The following is a 14,527-nucleotide window of genomic DNA, read 5'->3' on the forward strand; positions in this document are numbered from 1 at the left end:
AATTAGAAACTATAGACCAGTAACATTGATGGATTTACCCTTCTGATGCCTCAAATTAAATTGTATACAAAAGAGATGGTTTTACATTTATTTGATTTTTGTAAATATATAATTTTCTACACATAAAATATAAATGCAATTGATTAAATTACAATTTTTTTTCCAATAACTATTATTAATTATGTGTTTTTCCATGTTTTATAATGATTAAAATAATGTTGATGTTAATATAAGACCTATAGATGATTTAAATTTTCTAACCGAAATTTGCAATTTTCAAAATAATTTCTAATATTAGATAAAAAAAAATTTTATTTTAGCTGAAAAAACATAACATCCCAGTTATCGGTTTATAAATGTGAAAGAAATTTAATAACTACCAAGTAAATATTCGCTAGATATTAACTATCAATAAGCTATACCATAATCCAAGTATAAGAATCATAAGCATGTTAATCGCTATAATTTAAAAATGTCCTGTCTATAAAAATCTCTTCATCAGTGATTTATTGAAACTATATAGTTTGTTATATATATATATTATTTACATCTACAGCAATACAGCATATAATATATTCAAATTGAAGAATATTAAAATAGAATTATTCATTATTAGAATGTGAATTGTATGTATTTTAAATGCTTTTAACTTAGACTTGTCATGTACATTAGTAGACGATAAATTATTTTAATATCAGTTTACTGGATGAAATGCTATCTCATTTTATTTTCTTAGAATAGATGAATTCAAATCAATGAGTAACGTAATAATTAATTTTCTATCAATAAAGAACATTATTTTTTCCTTAAAATAAATCACTTGTTAACTCTTGTTGTTTCCATCAAGTTTTCTAAATTAAATATCTAATTATCTAAGTGTAAAACAACATTAACAGTTATGTCTGTACAATAAATATTTATTAATTAATACAGGTATAAAATTAACTTAAATTAAGTATTTAATCACAATCACAATTTAATTTAATTTTAATTAATTACAAGTTCCAAATCAATCTATAAATAACCAATGCATTGTGTAATATCAAGTTGAAATTTAGTAATAATTTAATTTAAATGTAAAAGTGAATTTAGTTCAACTTTATATTTAATATTTTCTGAACATTTCTTTAAATGAAATAAAATATATATTTCATAATTAGTGTTTATAATATTTAACTGAATTATTATAAACATTAACAAATAATAAAATGATTTTAGTTATAAAATTATTGATTAAATTAAATATAAAATTATATTTGACTGAAATATTATTAAATATTGAATATAACTACATTGATAATTTGATACAGTGGTGAAAGGAAATGAAGATATTTTTCGTTCAGATGCATAGAAACTCAACAAAATTGTGGTTATGTTATCTTTTGCATATCGGCTATTATTTTATACAATTTTAAATGATTTCTAAAGTAAAATAGTTATAAATTGAATAATAATAAAAAAAAAAAATAACCATAGATATTATAACAGTAATTCATATCATTAAAAACTATATGTTGATCAATGTTAGTCAAATAAAATTTTATATTTATTTTGTGGCTTAGATTTTTAGAGCTAGATTACTTAAATAAATATTAATAAACAATTGATATTCAATTATACATAATATAACTAGTTATACTAACATTTTTCAATTAAATTTTTTTATAAAACAGTAACAATATGAATTAAACTAATAATTGTAATGTTCATAAGAACTTTGAAATGTGTATAATAATAGAACAAAATAATTAATTAATATTAGAGAATTCTTACAAAATGTAGATTTACATTTCATGGTATACAAAATTATCAGATACTGGCAATAAAATATACCAAGTAAATTTAGATTATTAATAAGTATTATACACAAATATATATTTTAATAATAAAAATTAGCTCTAAAAATCAGGAACTTTAATACAAGCCACAAAAATATTAACTGAATAAAAAACAAATTAAAAAAAATAATAAACAAATTAAAATAGGAATTGTTAAAAATGACTTTGGTTCTACAAGATACTTTATTTGTAGTTTTTAACCAAAAAACAGCTTTTGTTTTAATGACGCATCTCAACAGTCTTTTTTTTTTTATTATTATTAATATTATGATTTTTTTTTTTTTTTGTAATAACCACTAAAAATAAATTTCAAGGCAATAAACAATTTAAAAATATTAGTTAAGAAGATAATATAAATTATAATGTTATAAAATAAATAAATAAACAAACAATTAAGTTACTGCATCAAGGGTCATCTAAAAAAATAAAAACATACATATTTATTATTAATAATAATACTTATATCTAGTGTTAGAAAATGTGTTTCTTGAAATATAAAATTTTGAAATATTTCAGTATTTTAATAAAAAAAATTTTTCTTTTTTAAATAAGTTTTATTTTTAAGAACATTTGTCATTCTATTTATAAATGTATAATTTACCAAAAGCTTATAAGGAATTATTTATGATTAAAGTTACAACTCGTGGACTTATTATTATTATCTAATAATTAATTATCATCAAAATGTATATTAAAAAAAATTCAATGATTTACATTTTTGTGAAATATTTCAAATGATTTCAGACTTCAAACATTATTATATCATAATCTGATATAATTATTTTCATAATTTGGAATTCTATAGTTATATTTCATTAAATAAATTGCTTTAGGTTTGTTAGAACTTATATTTTTAATACTATTGAACTATATTTGTAATTAATCTCAATTTGTCATATCAAATTCATCAGCAAATTAGTACAATTCTATACAATTTTGATGATTAATTTAAACAAAAATGATTACATCTATCATATATTTTAGATTTTTACTAACCTGAATCATCCAATGGTGATTGATTATTTGTCGGATCTATTGCTTCTTTAATTTGATTACTGGCCCCTTTTGGATCTAAGTCAGTTGCTCTATTAAAGTTCATTAATGCCAAATGTATGTTGCCTAGTTTTTTATGCACCTAAAAAAATGTTGATTAAAAACTAGAATAAATTAATAGTATTACACCATACTTTTCCAGTTAAAAAATAGACTAGAGATTCCTTTGGCACAATTTCTTTCAATTCTTCTAATTCATACAGTGCTTCTGGCAATTTACCAAGTTTAGAGTAAATTTGTGCTCGTTGATATTTACACATTGGATGTTTAGGTTCTAATGTTAAAGCTATATGTAAAGTATGTAACGCTTGGTCAGGTTTGTCCATACTATTTTGTACCTATTTAAACATATTTCAATATAATGAAATTTTTTGAAGTATTAAACATATTATAATATAAAATATAATGATAATTTAGAAAATTTTGATTTAGGTTATAAGAGTTTATTATACTTACGACTGCAATATGACACATGATTAAAGCGCTACTATGATTTATTCTAAGAGCTCGCTTATAATGCATTTCAGCTAATTCATATCGTTCTTGTTTTTGATAAATAGCACCAATTCCATACCTAAAATAAATGTATAGATCATTATCAGCATTGAGCATACTGTAATACTATGTGAATAGATTTATGATTTCAATAAGTTAAAACTAATAAAAATATTTTTATTAAAAATAAAATGTTGTAAAAACAATATATTCAGTTTCACCCAGAAAATAAAAACACATTTTACTTTAAAAGATTCAAAAATCTAAAAAAAAGTATGGAAAGAAATAAGATTAACATATAAATATTATTTTACCAAGATTTGTAATGTCTTGGATCTAATTTCACAGCTTTCTGGAAACAAGTAATAGCTTTTTCCAATTCTTCAGTGACTAAATACTCATTACCTAAAAGTGCATATGCATATGGAAAATCTGGATTCACCTATAAGTAAATTAATAATAATGTAAGTATATTATTTTTTCAGTGTTTAAAAAAAACAAATCAATATTATAAATAATACTCACTTGTATTGCTCTTTGAAAATATTTTATTGCCGTTTGGTGTTCTTTTTGCAAAGAAAAGCAATTACCAACGACACACCATGTAGATGAAGAATTTCTATCTAAAGCAGTCATATCTTGTGCTAAAGCAGATAAAGCAACCTCTTTCTGTTGATGCCATAGAGATGTACTATAAAGTTCCATTAACGTATCCCTGTATGGTTCATGTTCTTTGACTTCGCTAAAATATCTGTTGAAAATAATTCAAATCAATAATAGTAATTTATAAACATTAATTAAATAAGTACTTTATTGATTGTAGGTAATCAGACTGTTCACAATATGCTTTTCCAATCATTGACAATACAAAACCAGTTTTATATTGTCGTGGTGGTAAACTTTGAAATAATTGGATTGCCTTTTTACAATTAAATTTTGATAATTGCAAGTATGCTATTCCAATATCTCTTAGTAAAGACAAAAGTCCTTCTATAAAATTAAATATAAAATTGAATCATTTAATACTAACATAAGAGTAAAAATGTAATTAAATGATATTTATTACCTGTAGTTTTTTTTTGTAAATTAAGAGCTTGTTGAGCAAGTGTTAATGTTTCTACTTCCATTACTCCGCGCTCTTTTGGATGTCTTTCAGTGATATCAGCAAAAACTGACTTTTTGGGAATCAATCCACTTTTTATTTTACGTGTGGCCGATTTAGGGCTAGCAAACTTTTTATTTGGGCTCTTAGTATTTTCCTGTAAAAAATATTTTATTTAAAAGTTTAAGATAATATATATTTTAATTATAAAATAAAAGTTACCTTGACCGAACAATTATTGGTGATTATTCGACTACTACGTCTTACGACATGTGACATAGGACTTGAAGGCATGGTTATTTGTTGTGTGCCTAAATTGTTAATATTACTTGTATTCCCTGACTGACTAAAAACTGGTTTAGAACTCTATCAATGTAATGTAAAAACATATTTTAAGTATTAACTGTAATTAAAATATTTTAAAATAAAATAAAAATATTCTATACTTACTCTTTTTGATATGAATTTCTGATCATTAGTTTCATTTAATGTAGCTGAAGGAACTAAAACCATTGATTGGGATGAACAAACAGACAAATTATCTGAATTTTCTAGGGGGAATACTCCAAAACTATTTTTAAAATAGCAAATATTAGTTTAATTATTATAATTAACCCTTATAAATATTTAAAATAAAACTATAACCAAATAATACATTCAGAATTAGAACTAAATCCACTATATTACTATATTACCACTATTGAATTAATATTATTAATATTGATAAAATTGACTGGCTAGAATATTAATCTGGTATTCACTATATATAAATGATTCACAATACGGCGATAATTATAGGGATATTGCTTTACTCAATACAAAGTCTATAAAAAGTAGTTGAAAATGTAGAAGTGTTTTACAGGATAAACAAAGTCATTAATTGATTTAATATTCATATTTTAAAAAGTCTTAATATCTTTCCTACAACATAAGAGCGTCAATAAATACATGAGTATTCATATAATATGACATTAACATATATTATAACATTTTATATAATGATATAAAAGAAAGTGAATCAATATACTTATTGTACTAAGAATACTCTGTGAAAAAAGAATTTACCTGAAAATTCATCAGACATTTGATTATGATTTTATTAAAATAATATATATATATATATTGGATGTAGTTAATTTACCTTGGTGTCAATGGGCTATAAGCATTTTCATTAATCACTTTTACTTTTCTTCCTAATGGTCGAACAAATATTGCTTTGGCATTATTCATATCAGGTGTAAATGGTTGTATACCACTGGATATTGAACTATTACTACTAGGTACAGACATGTTAACCATTTTTTGAGCTGGTGTACTACTAGAATTTAACAATAAATTATCATAGATATAAAAGTGACATAATTAATATTTTAACACATTGGCTGCAAATTCATTAAGATGTTTTCTATAGTCTGTCTTACAAAAGAAAGGTACCCTATTTTGACGAAAACCAGATATTTTTTCCCCATACCACTCTGCACATAATACTTACATCACATTCGGCCCGATACTGGTTACAAAGCTCAGTCTACATTTTCGAAACGGTACCTTTCTTTCACGAGACAAACTAAAAACATGGGCGCAATTTGAGTTTTAAATTTGGGGAGGGGGTATTATTATTTGCATGTATGTACTGTGTGTATACTCCCTGAGATATATAAATCATTTTGGGGGGCTACAATTGATTTTGGGGCGCTTAACCCTATATATTGCGCTTATGACTATAAGTGTTTTTAAGCTTGAGTGAATTATTATTAACCACTAGCACCATACAATCACAAAACTTATATATTTTAATATCTGCTTAAAAACTTTGACCGTAATAATGCTTTCAGCAATTAAACTATGACAGAAGGCAATATACATATATGACATAAACTTACCTATTAAACGTATTTATTGATTCATATGAAAGATTATAGGTTGATAAAGGCGTTGAATTGACATGAGAATTTGAACCTAGGCATTTATTAAAGTTCTCTAAGTTATCCACCTAAAATATAATAAGAATACATAAATCAAAATGCAATTTATAATATTTAAAATGTTTAATATTTTACCCTAAATATTTTAGTGGGTTCAGGATCAGGTTTAACACCTCTGTCACATAGGTCTTGGAATGATTGCCATAAAAAAGGATTTAAATACAGAGCCTTCCGGCAAGCCTCTGCAGCTAAATGTGATCTTTCAGAACGCCACCAAATGTGACTTATTAGTTGCAAAGCAAATGGAGCACTGTCGCCATAATCAGAAATTATGGTTTCAATAAAAGATGAACACGATGAAGATGATATTAAATCACCTACATTACCAGTTAACACAGTTTCTGCTTCAGACAACCTATAAATTGATTAAACAAATTAATAAATAAGCATAAAACTATATTATACACTAAAATAAAATATATTTATAAATTATATACTAGTAATTTATTAAACATTCGCTAAAAAAAAAAATAAATTATATTATATTTTTTCCCGAAATACAAAAATGTAACCATACTTGTGAAGATCAACACAACAACGGGCTAGTAGAAATTTGCATTTTTCTGACACGATTTTTTTTTCCACTCAGAATTGTATATGCTTGAGATGGTTTACCCGATCGATAATAACAAGTAGCCAATAAATAGATACTTTCATCTGAATCAACTAAAAATAATGTTTTTAATATATTATTAAAATCAATTAAGATATTAATTATATTTATAATAATTATTTAAGAGTAGTTTAAACGGCGGTTTTGTGATGAAATAATCAATTTAAACTAAGAGATTCATTAAACAATAAAATATTATTGATTGAAAATAATATTAGCAAACTATAATTAAATTAAAAAACTAAATAAGATTTTATGATTAAATAAAATAATAAAATATAAACTTTTATTATGTCAAAGGTATATTAATATTTAATACTAAGAGAACAGTCCTTGTTAACAAAAGCAGTAATATTTATATTATGAAGTAAAAAAAAAAAATGTAAATTAAAAGCTGCATGGGTGGTCAAATGGTAGTTAACCTCAGACCTGATAATTTTTCAGCATAGTACAGCTTGTTTATACTACAAATCTAATATACAAATAAGTTAAAATATTAACATAATTAAATTTTAGGAGGGAATTAACTTTAAATAGTTCAACCAAAAATATAGATATAAGTTTGCAGCTCTATTTTAAACATTTTATTCATATAAAAATATTTTAAAACTTACATTCTGCACATAATCTTTCTGCAAGGAATATTGCATCTGAATAAGCATAATGATTTAAACAATGCCAAATTGCAGCCTGTGAAATTTTAAATTACATAATCCATAAATACATTAATACTTTATATAATATAATAATGAAATGTTTTTACACTAAAAGTATGTTAAGAACCATGACTTTCTATTTATTGACAATGAATATTGATGATTACTATGATGTGAAATATAAAATAATAACAATTGTATGTAAAAATTTTTAAATACTTGGTTTGTGTAACATTCAGTTAAATTAAGAATAGTTTTATTATTATAAATAAATTATAAATATTATAAAATAATGGGTAGATAACCTTCAGTTTTTTTATACTTTACTCAAATAAACAATTCTATACTTGACAGAATAAAATATATAATTAAAGATATATATATTGAGATAACCAGATTATTTTTAATTTTGAAATCTTAAAAATAAAGATGTTTAATTATATAGATAGGCAACCATTTATCTAGTTGCAATTTCAAAAACTATAAAATTAAATCCACCTATGGTATTATATTTTTGTCCTAATTATACAACTCAAATGTTATTAAGATCGTTTGAATGAAAATTAATTATTTTCAAACTACCTATCTATCGTATATTTGTACACTATACTTATAGTAACTTAATGTATTATATGCATTACAAAATAAAAATGTTTACTTTTGAGTAGAAAAATATACAGGTTCTATTTATCTGATCATTGTTTTTATTAGAAATATATTTATTCTATATTTTAAACTTCAATACCATCAATAACATTGTTGACATAGGTTTTATTCACGAGAACTACACACTTACTTGGATGGGTTCTTGAATAATCATCGTAAACAAATAAATGTATTTATATGTAGGTATGTATGTGCACTATAATAATGGTTATTAGTTGAACGTAATTAAAACACAACCACAATTCAATAAGAAATTAAAACTAAAATTAGGAAATTATTAAATTAATGTAAAATATTTTTTACCAAGTTGCGACTTTATCATGTAGTGAAAAAATGAAAGAAGCTAAATTGATAAGAATGACAACAGTACCAACTTACTTTCATATCGTAGATACATTGATTTTTATTTTTGTTTAATAACATTGAACTACTTACTTATTAATTAATAATTAATATTAATTCAAGTACTTATACCTTACACATTTATTTTAGAGATTTGATATTATTCATAAAACTCAACTAAAATTTTCTTTTTTCGCTTTAACCATTTAAATTTAAAATAATATTTAGTCTACTAACTGAAAGGGATATTTTGATGTATAACCTATAACACAACATTTTCTTTATTCATTTCATACTTTAAACGTTCGATGACAAAATTAATAACGATAACGGTATTTCCAAATTGGTAATGGCAAATTAGATACCAAATACTAATAGGAAGACACTCGGTACACCCGCATTTATTGTCTCTGTCTTACAAGTGCGTAACATTGCCAATCTATGCTTAGCAGTTAGTTTTTCTTCATTGCCTTTAATCAGTGGCATAACTACGGAGATGCTAGGGCGTGCTGAAGCACCCCAACTTTACTTTAAGCATCCCCAAGTTCCACGTCTTTGTGATTTCAAATATCTATAATTTAACAATGTAGTTTTATTTTTTAAGACTATCATTTATTTATTTTTTTCTGATCTTACATACTGATTAAATGATTAATAAAATGTTTCGACTTATTGACAAGTTAATAAATCAATGATAAAATGTATATTATATTTATCAAGGTGGATATATATATATATATCTATATATCCACCTTGATATTTATATTATATTATCACCACTATATAGTGGCATTGTGTATTAGATTCGTTAATTGTTTAGCCATAAAAAACATTTTAACTTAAAGTTTAGGTTTTCAAATGAAAATTTTCAGATGGCCAAAGTCATTGATCATTTTGTGAATATGGGTTATGAAAATAGTTTATTCAGCATTATAATAATATAATAATAAGTTAACCCCCATTAAAAAAAAAACAATATGATAAAAATGTATGTTTTTTAATATTAATTTTTCCAGTGGGGTGGCACTTGCCCAAAGTTTCCCACCACTGGATCCGCCCTTGTACTCATGTATAGGTACAGACATATTGTCATATTAATATGATCAATAAACTGAATAAACCCAAAAAATTATTTTATTATTTATTAAAGTATCAAGTAGAGTAATGATGCGTTATTATTACTTATTAATTGAAAAAGGCCAAATAGTTAAAACAAGGGCTCAAACTTTTTACGGTATTCGAAAAAAAGCCCCGTATCAACTAAATACATTATTAGTTATTTTATTACATAATTAAATATAATCATTACATTTATATCTATGTAACACTTCTATAACATATCTAAAAGTATAGTTGCAATCTGTATTTAACATAGTCGATCATTGTCATTTGTCATTTGTACTATGTAAGTAAAAATGTTAAAGGATAAAAAATTAAAATAATTAAAAAATATAAAATAATTGTCATTTGTATATGTATAATTAAAATAATTCATTATTAATAATCATTTAAGATTCTGAACGAAGTGAAAAATGTATTGATTTCATAATGATGTAGGTATGTTTTTTTTATTTTTTTTTTTTGTGTCTGTCATCACGTTTTGGAGTAGAAATAATGCTTTGATTTTTGACTTCAGCCCCTCTCTGAAAAGGAAAACGAATCTAATTGGTACTTCGGGGGGGGGGGGGGGGGATGGGGTCAAAAGCAAAAATTTCCAGTAGTTTTCAAAAACATCAGGATAACACCTCAAAAAATAACGGAAAAACGGAAATTTTTACGTATAATCAGTTTTCGGCAAAATCGATTTTTTTATTTTGCTGTAACTCAAAAACGAATCACTATTCAAAACACTTGAAATTTTCACCAAATGCTTATATTAGCGTTATCTATTTACGATTAAATTTTCAAAATATTTTGGCCTTTTTTAAGCTATTTATATAGTCTTATAGTTATAGACTATTTAAATTTTCGATTTTTCTAAGTTTTTATTTTTGGAATGACTAAAAAAAAAATTGGCTATTCAAAAAATCTTTAAAATTTAATACAGTGTTTATTATAAGTTGTACTTAACGTAGTAAAAAAAAAAAATCAAAAATCGTTACTCACAATTTTTGTTTATAAGCATTTAAAGTTGAAATGTTTACGAAATTTATCAAAATGGCGAAAATTTGCAAGGAATTTTGAAGTTGAAAATTCGTAAAATTTTTGTGATTTATACCTAAGGTTAAAAAACCCAATACAATGTTATCCATAAGTTTTCCTTTAAACAACTGTAAAAACAATTCCAGCTTCAATATAAAAAAAATTTTATGAGCGTATGAAATTTTGTTTTTTTACGAAATTGAATAAAATAATATATCCTACTAATTATCCTAGACGACAAATCATCTCCGTTCAGAATCGTTTTTCGTATACAATTATACATGTCATTGCATTGCATTCAAATTCAACACATTCATTATAGTGATGACCTACTCTCCATCTCTACTATACAGCAGAGCGTTATCCACTTGACCACCTTTTTTAATTTTAATTATTTAAAAAAATTTTTTATGTAGGTACAATTGGTACAAATTACAATATTAAGGACAATGTTAAATGCAGATTGAAGCTATATAGCTACTATACAGTATACAATTATATATATGCTAAAGAAGTGTTGCATAGAATATAGATAAATTTAATGACTAATGATAATGATAATATTTAATTATGTATATCATAATAAAATAACGATAATAATGTATTTAGCTGGTACGGGGCTTTTTTCCGGCGCTTTTTTTCCTAGACTCCTTTTTACAGCCTATGGGAATTTCATAGATCTTAATTCGTGCCTGGATTCTACTTATACTCATTAGTCATTAATCATAAATTTGAAATTATAAAATTTAAATATTATATTATTATTTATTATTATTAATACAATATATTATGCGATGTTTTTGGTAAACATTAGTTCAACTGTTCGTCATTAACTCATAAAGTACCGCAAACAATTACCGATATATCCATTATTCCAATAGTTTTTCGTGTTCATTGTTTTATCACAGAATTAAAATTTAACACATCCTTATGAGTTATGACGAGGTACTCTCAAAATTTATAACATCTACATCAATATAAGCAATACTATAAAGCAACTTTTACTATTTATTTAAAAATAATACTAATAGTTATAGGAATGCAATAATATAATTCATAATAATAATAATTTATTTCATTAATCAAATTAAATTTATATGTCTTAATCCGTTCAATTTTATATTTACATAAATAATGTGTCTATCGTCTATGGTAAAAAAATATTTTGTAAAAACATCTTTCTAATTAAAATGATTACAGTAAATAGGAGTGCTCGCAAAATATAAAACAATTAGAAGATTTTCTTCCCCTTGCATACTCAATTCGAGCGTTGCGTTCCTCTATAGGTAATTCATAAACAATTTTGATTTATTTTTTTACATGTTGATAAAAAATTATACTCAATTAAATAGTACTTAATAGTCAATATATAACAAAAAGTTCTTTGTAAGATTATTAAAACTACAAATAAAAAAAATTTAAGCTTAAATAAGATAATTATATACAATTACAGTATTACACAATTACTGACTGCTGTAAATCTATAGCAATTTTTTATGAATGTTTAAAGTAAATATTAAAATTGCAAAAATGTGGAAAATATTTTGTTGCATTAAATTCATACAATTTTTAGTATTTATATTTCATATACAGTTTAAAAATGTAATACAAGTTTCCATAAAAGTTTTCCTAACTAGAAAAATATTCATTCAGACATCCAGTAAATAAACATTTCTCATTAAGGGATTTTAGTTTCTTAATGCAATTAAAAAACGCTTGCCAAATTAGGGTTTGGCATGCAAACTTTCTTGATTTTCAATTTTTGGAAATTTATTAATTGTATGCAATATTATGTATGTAGGTATTTTATTTTCATTTTCATTTAGTGAGATAGATCTCCGTAACAGAAGAGCGGATTTTGTTGTTTGGGGTCTTTTTAAATTCACATTGGCTTGGAGAAATGCAGTAAAGATTTTCAGAACTTTATTTTTTATAGTTAATTCACTACAGAACTTCAAAAAAAATTAAAACACATTTTATTAGGCGGTTTTTTTATGTTATTCAGCTTTATAGCTTTGTAGTGAGTTAACGATTGAAGATAAAGTTCTGAAAATCTTCACTGCATTTCTCCTAGCCAATGTGAATCTAACAAGACCCCAAATAACAAAATCTGTTCTCCAGTTTCGGTAATCTACCACGCTAAATGAAAATCTAGCAAAAAATAACTATTTTTTTAACAGTGAAAAATTAAATAATTTTTTTGAAAATGTTTAATCTCACATTTTGTATTTACTTGATAATCCCTTTTTAATGAGCTATTAACCAACTTTTTAGCTATAACAGTTTTGGAGAAAAGTTAAAAAATAGAAATTTAAGGACTGTTCACGCTGACGTTTTTGTGGATTCAAATCGTTATACCACTTGGGTGTGATATCGGATCTCTCATTAATATTTTATGTTAAAGCTAGCTTAATTATCCACCTACTCATTACAACTGAGTTACATTTTTATCATTTTCCTATTCAACAAAAATTCTTGAAGTTTTAAAAATTCAGACTTTTTTCATTTAAATTACCATAATTACTTGATTAAAAATCAAGAAAGTAAAAATATAAATTGTAACTTGTAACATTTTACTGGTATTAAATCATAATTTTCTCTATGATCAATGAAATCTTCAAAATATTTATACTTATTTTAAACTAGTTATAAGCATTTAGATTTTGTTTTATATGTTTTTAAAACTATAATAAAATCACAATTAAAAATCTTAAATTACAAGATTCTGTACAATGTACAAAGAAGTTGTTCGTATAATCGTATAACAATTAAAAAATATTAAATACGCATATGAATAAAACTAATAAAAGCTTTTATTAGTATTAATTGTGGTCAACTACCTACAGTTTCGAAGAATGATAGTTCCATCCTTCTGTTTGGTTGTAGATTTGATCATTTTTAAGAATGGTATGATGGATAGGTATTCCATGTTGATTACGGATCATAGATACAGTGCACTGCAGTCCACCATGGTAAAATATTTCAGTCTGATACCATTTTTGTTTTTTATACTTATTTATTTATCCCAAACTTGCTTATTTATAAGTTCCAGTTATATAATTGTTCTTCAAAAATTGATTCCTTCTGATACTTTCTGAAATCATTATTATTCTTGTACATATTTTATACTTCAAGATTGTACTTGTACTTTCTTATTCGTATTTTAAGTAAGGCGATACAAGTACCATTTAATAAGCAAATACGATATTCAATTATTATATTATTAAATGCTTCAATCACAGTCTTTTCAAAATCTACATTGATTATGAGAGGATCAAGATACATTTCTCCCTCATTAAATTTTTTTAATAAAACTTTAATAAATTATTCGTAATATGTAGGACTAGGCTTTTATTTTTAATAAACAAAATATACAGATGTAATAAATATTTATTTAACTTGAATTTTGAATAGATATAAATGTAGTTGAATATTAAAATGCAGTTGACAATAATAATGTAGCTACAATCTGAGTGCCATCAATGAACAATTCTTGAATTTCTGATAAATATTTTAATCTATCATCTGTGGCAAATATTTTAATACTTACGCTGATTCATTAACGTAGATTATTATAATTTTAATCATTTTTGAGTAAGATGATCTAGTTTATCATAGTATTGGTCTACTAATTA

General features: G+C 24.0%; 1 protein-coding gene across 1 annotated transcript; it reads right to left on the reverse strand.

Moving 5' to 3' along the window:
- Positions 1–620: 620 nt before the first annotated feature.
- LOC132919559 (cell division cycle protein 27 homolog) lies at positions 621–8,731 on the reverse strand. Its single transcript, XM_060981252.1, is given in 17 exon segments — positions 621–2,254; positions 2,835–2,973; positions 3,026–3,229; positions 3,348–3,465; positions 3,701–3,828; positions 3,912–4,137; positions 4,196–4,376; positions 4,453–4,645; positions 4,711–4,854; positions 4,939–5,059; positions 5,630–5,806; positions 6,372–6,481; positions 6,549–6,828; positions 6,991–7,052; positions 7,054–7,139; positions 7,701–7,776; positions 8,539–8,731. Coding segments are annotated over 17 exon segments (2,280 nt in total). The 5' UTR covers positions 8,563–8,731; the 3' UTR covers positions 621–2,243.
- Positions 8,732–14,527: the final 5,796 nt, after the last annotated feature.

The sequence above is a fragment of the Rhopalosiphum padi genome, chromosome 1 (assembly GCF_020882245.1).
Source record: "Rhopalosiphum padi isolate XX-2018 chromosome 1, ASM2088224v1, whole genome shotgun sequence".
In the NCBI taxonomy this organism is placed as follows: domain Eukaryota; kingdom Metazoa; phylum Arthropoda; class Insecta; order Hemiptera; family Aphididae; genus Rhopalosiphum; species Rhopalosiphum padi.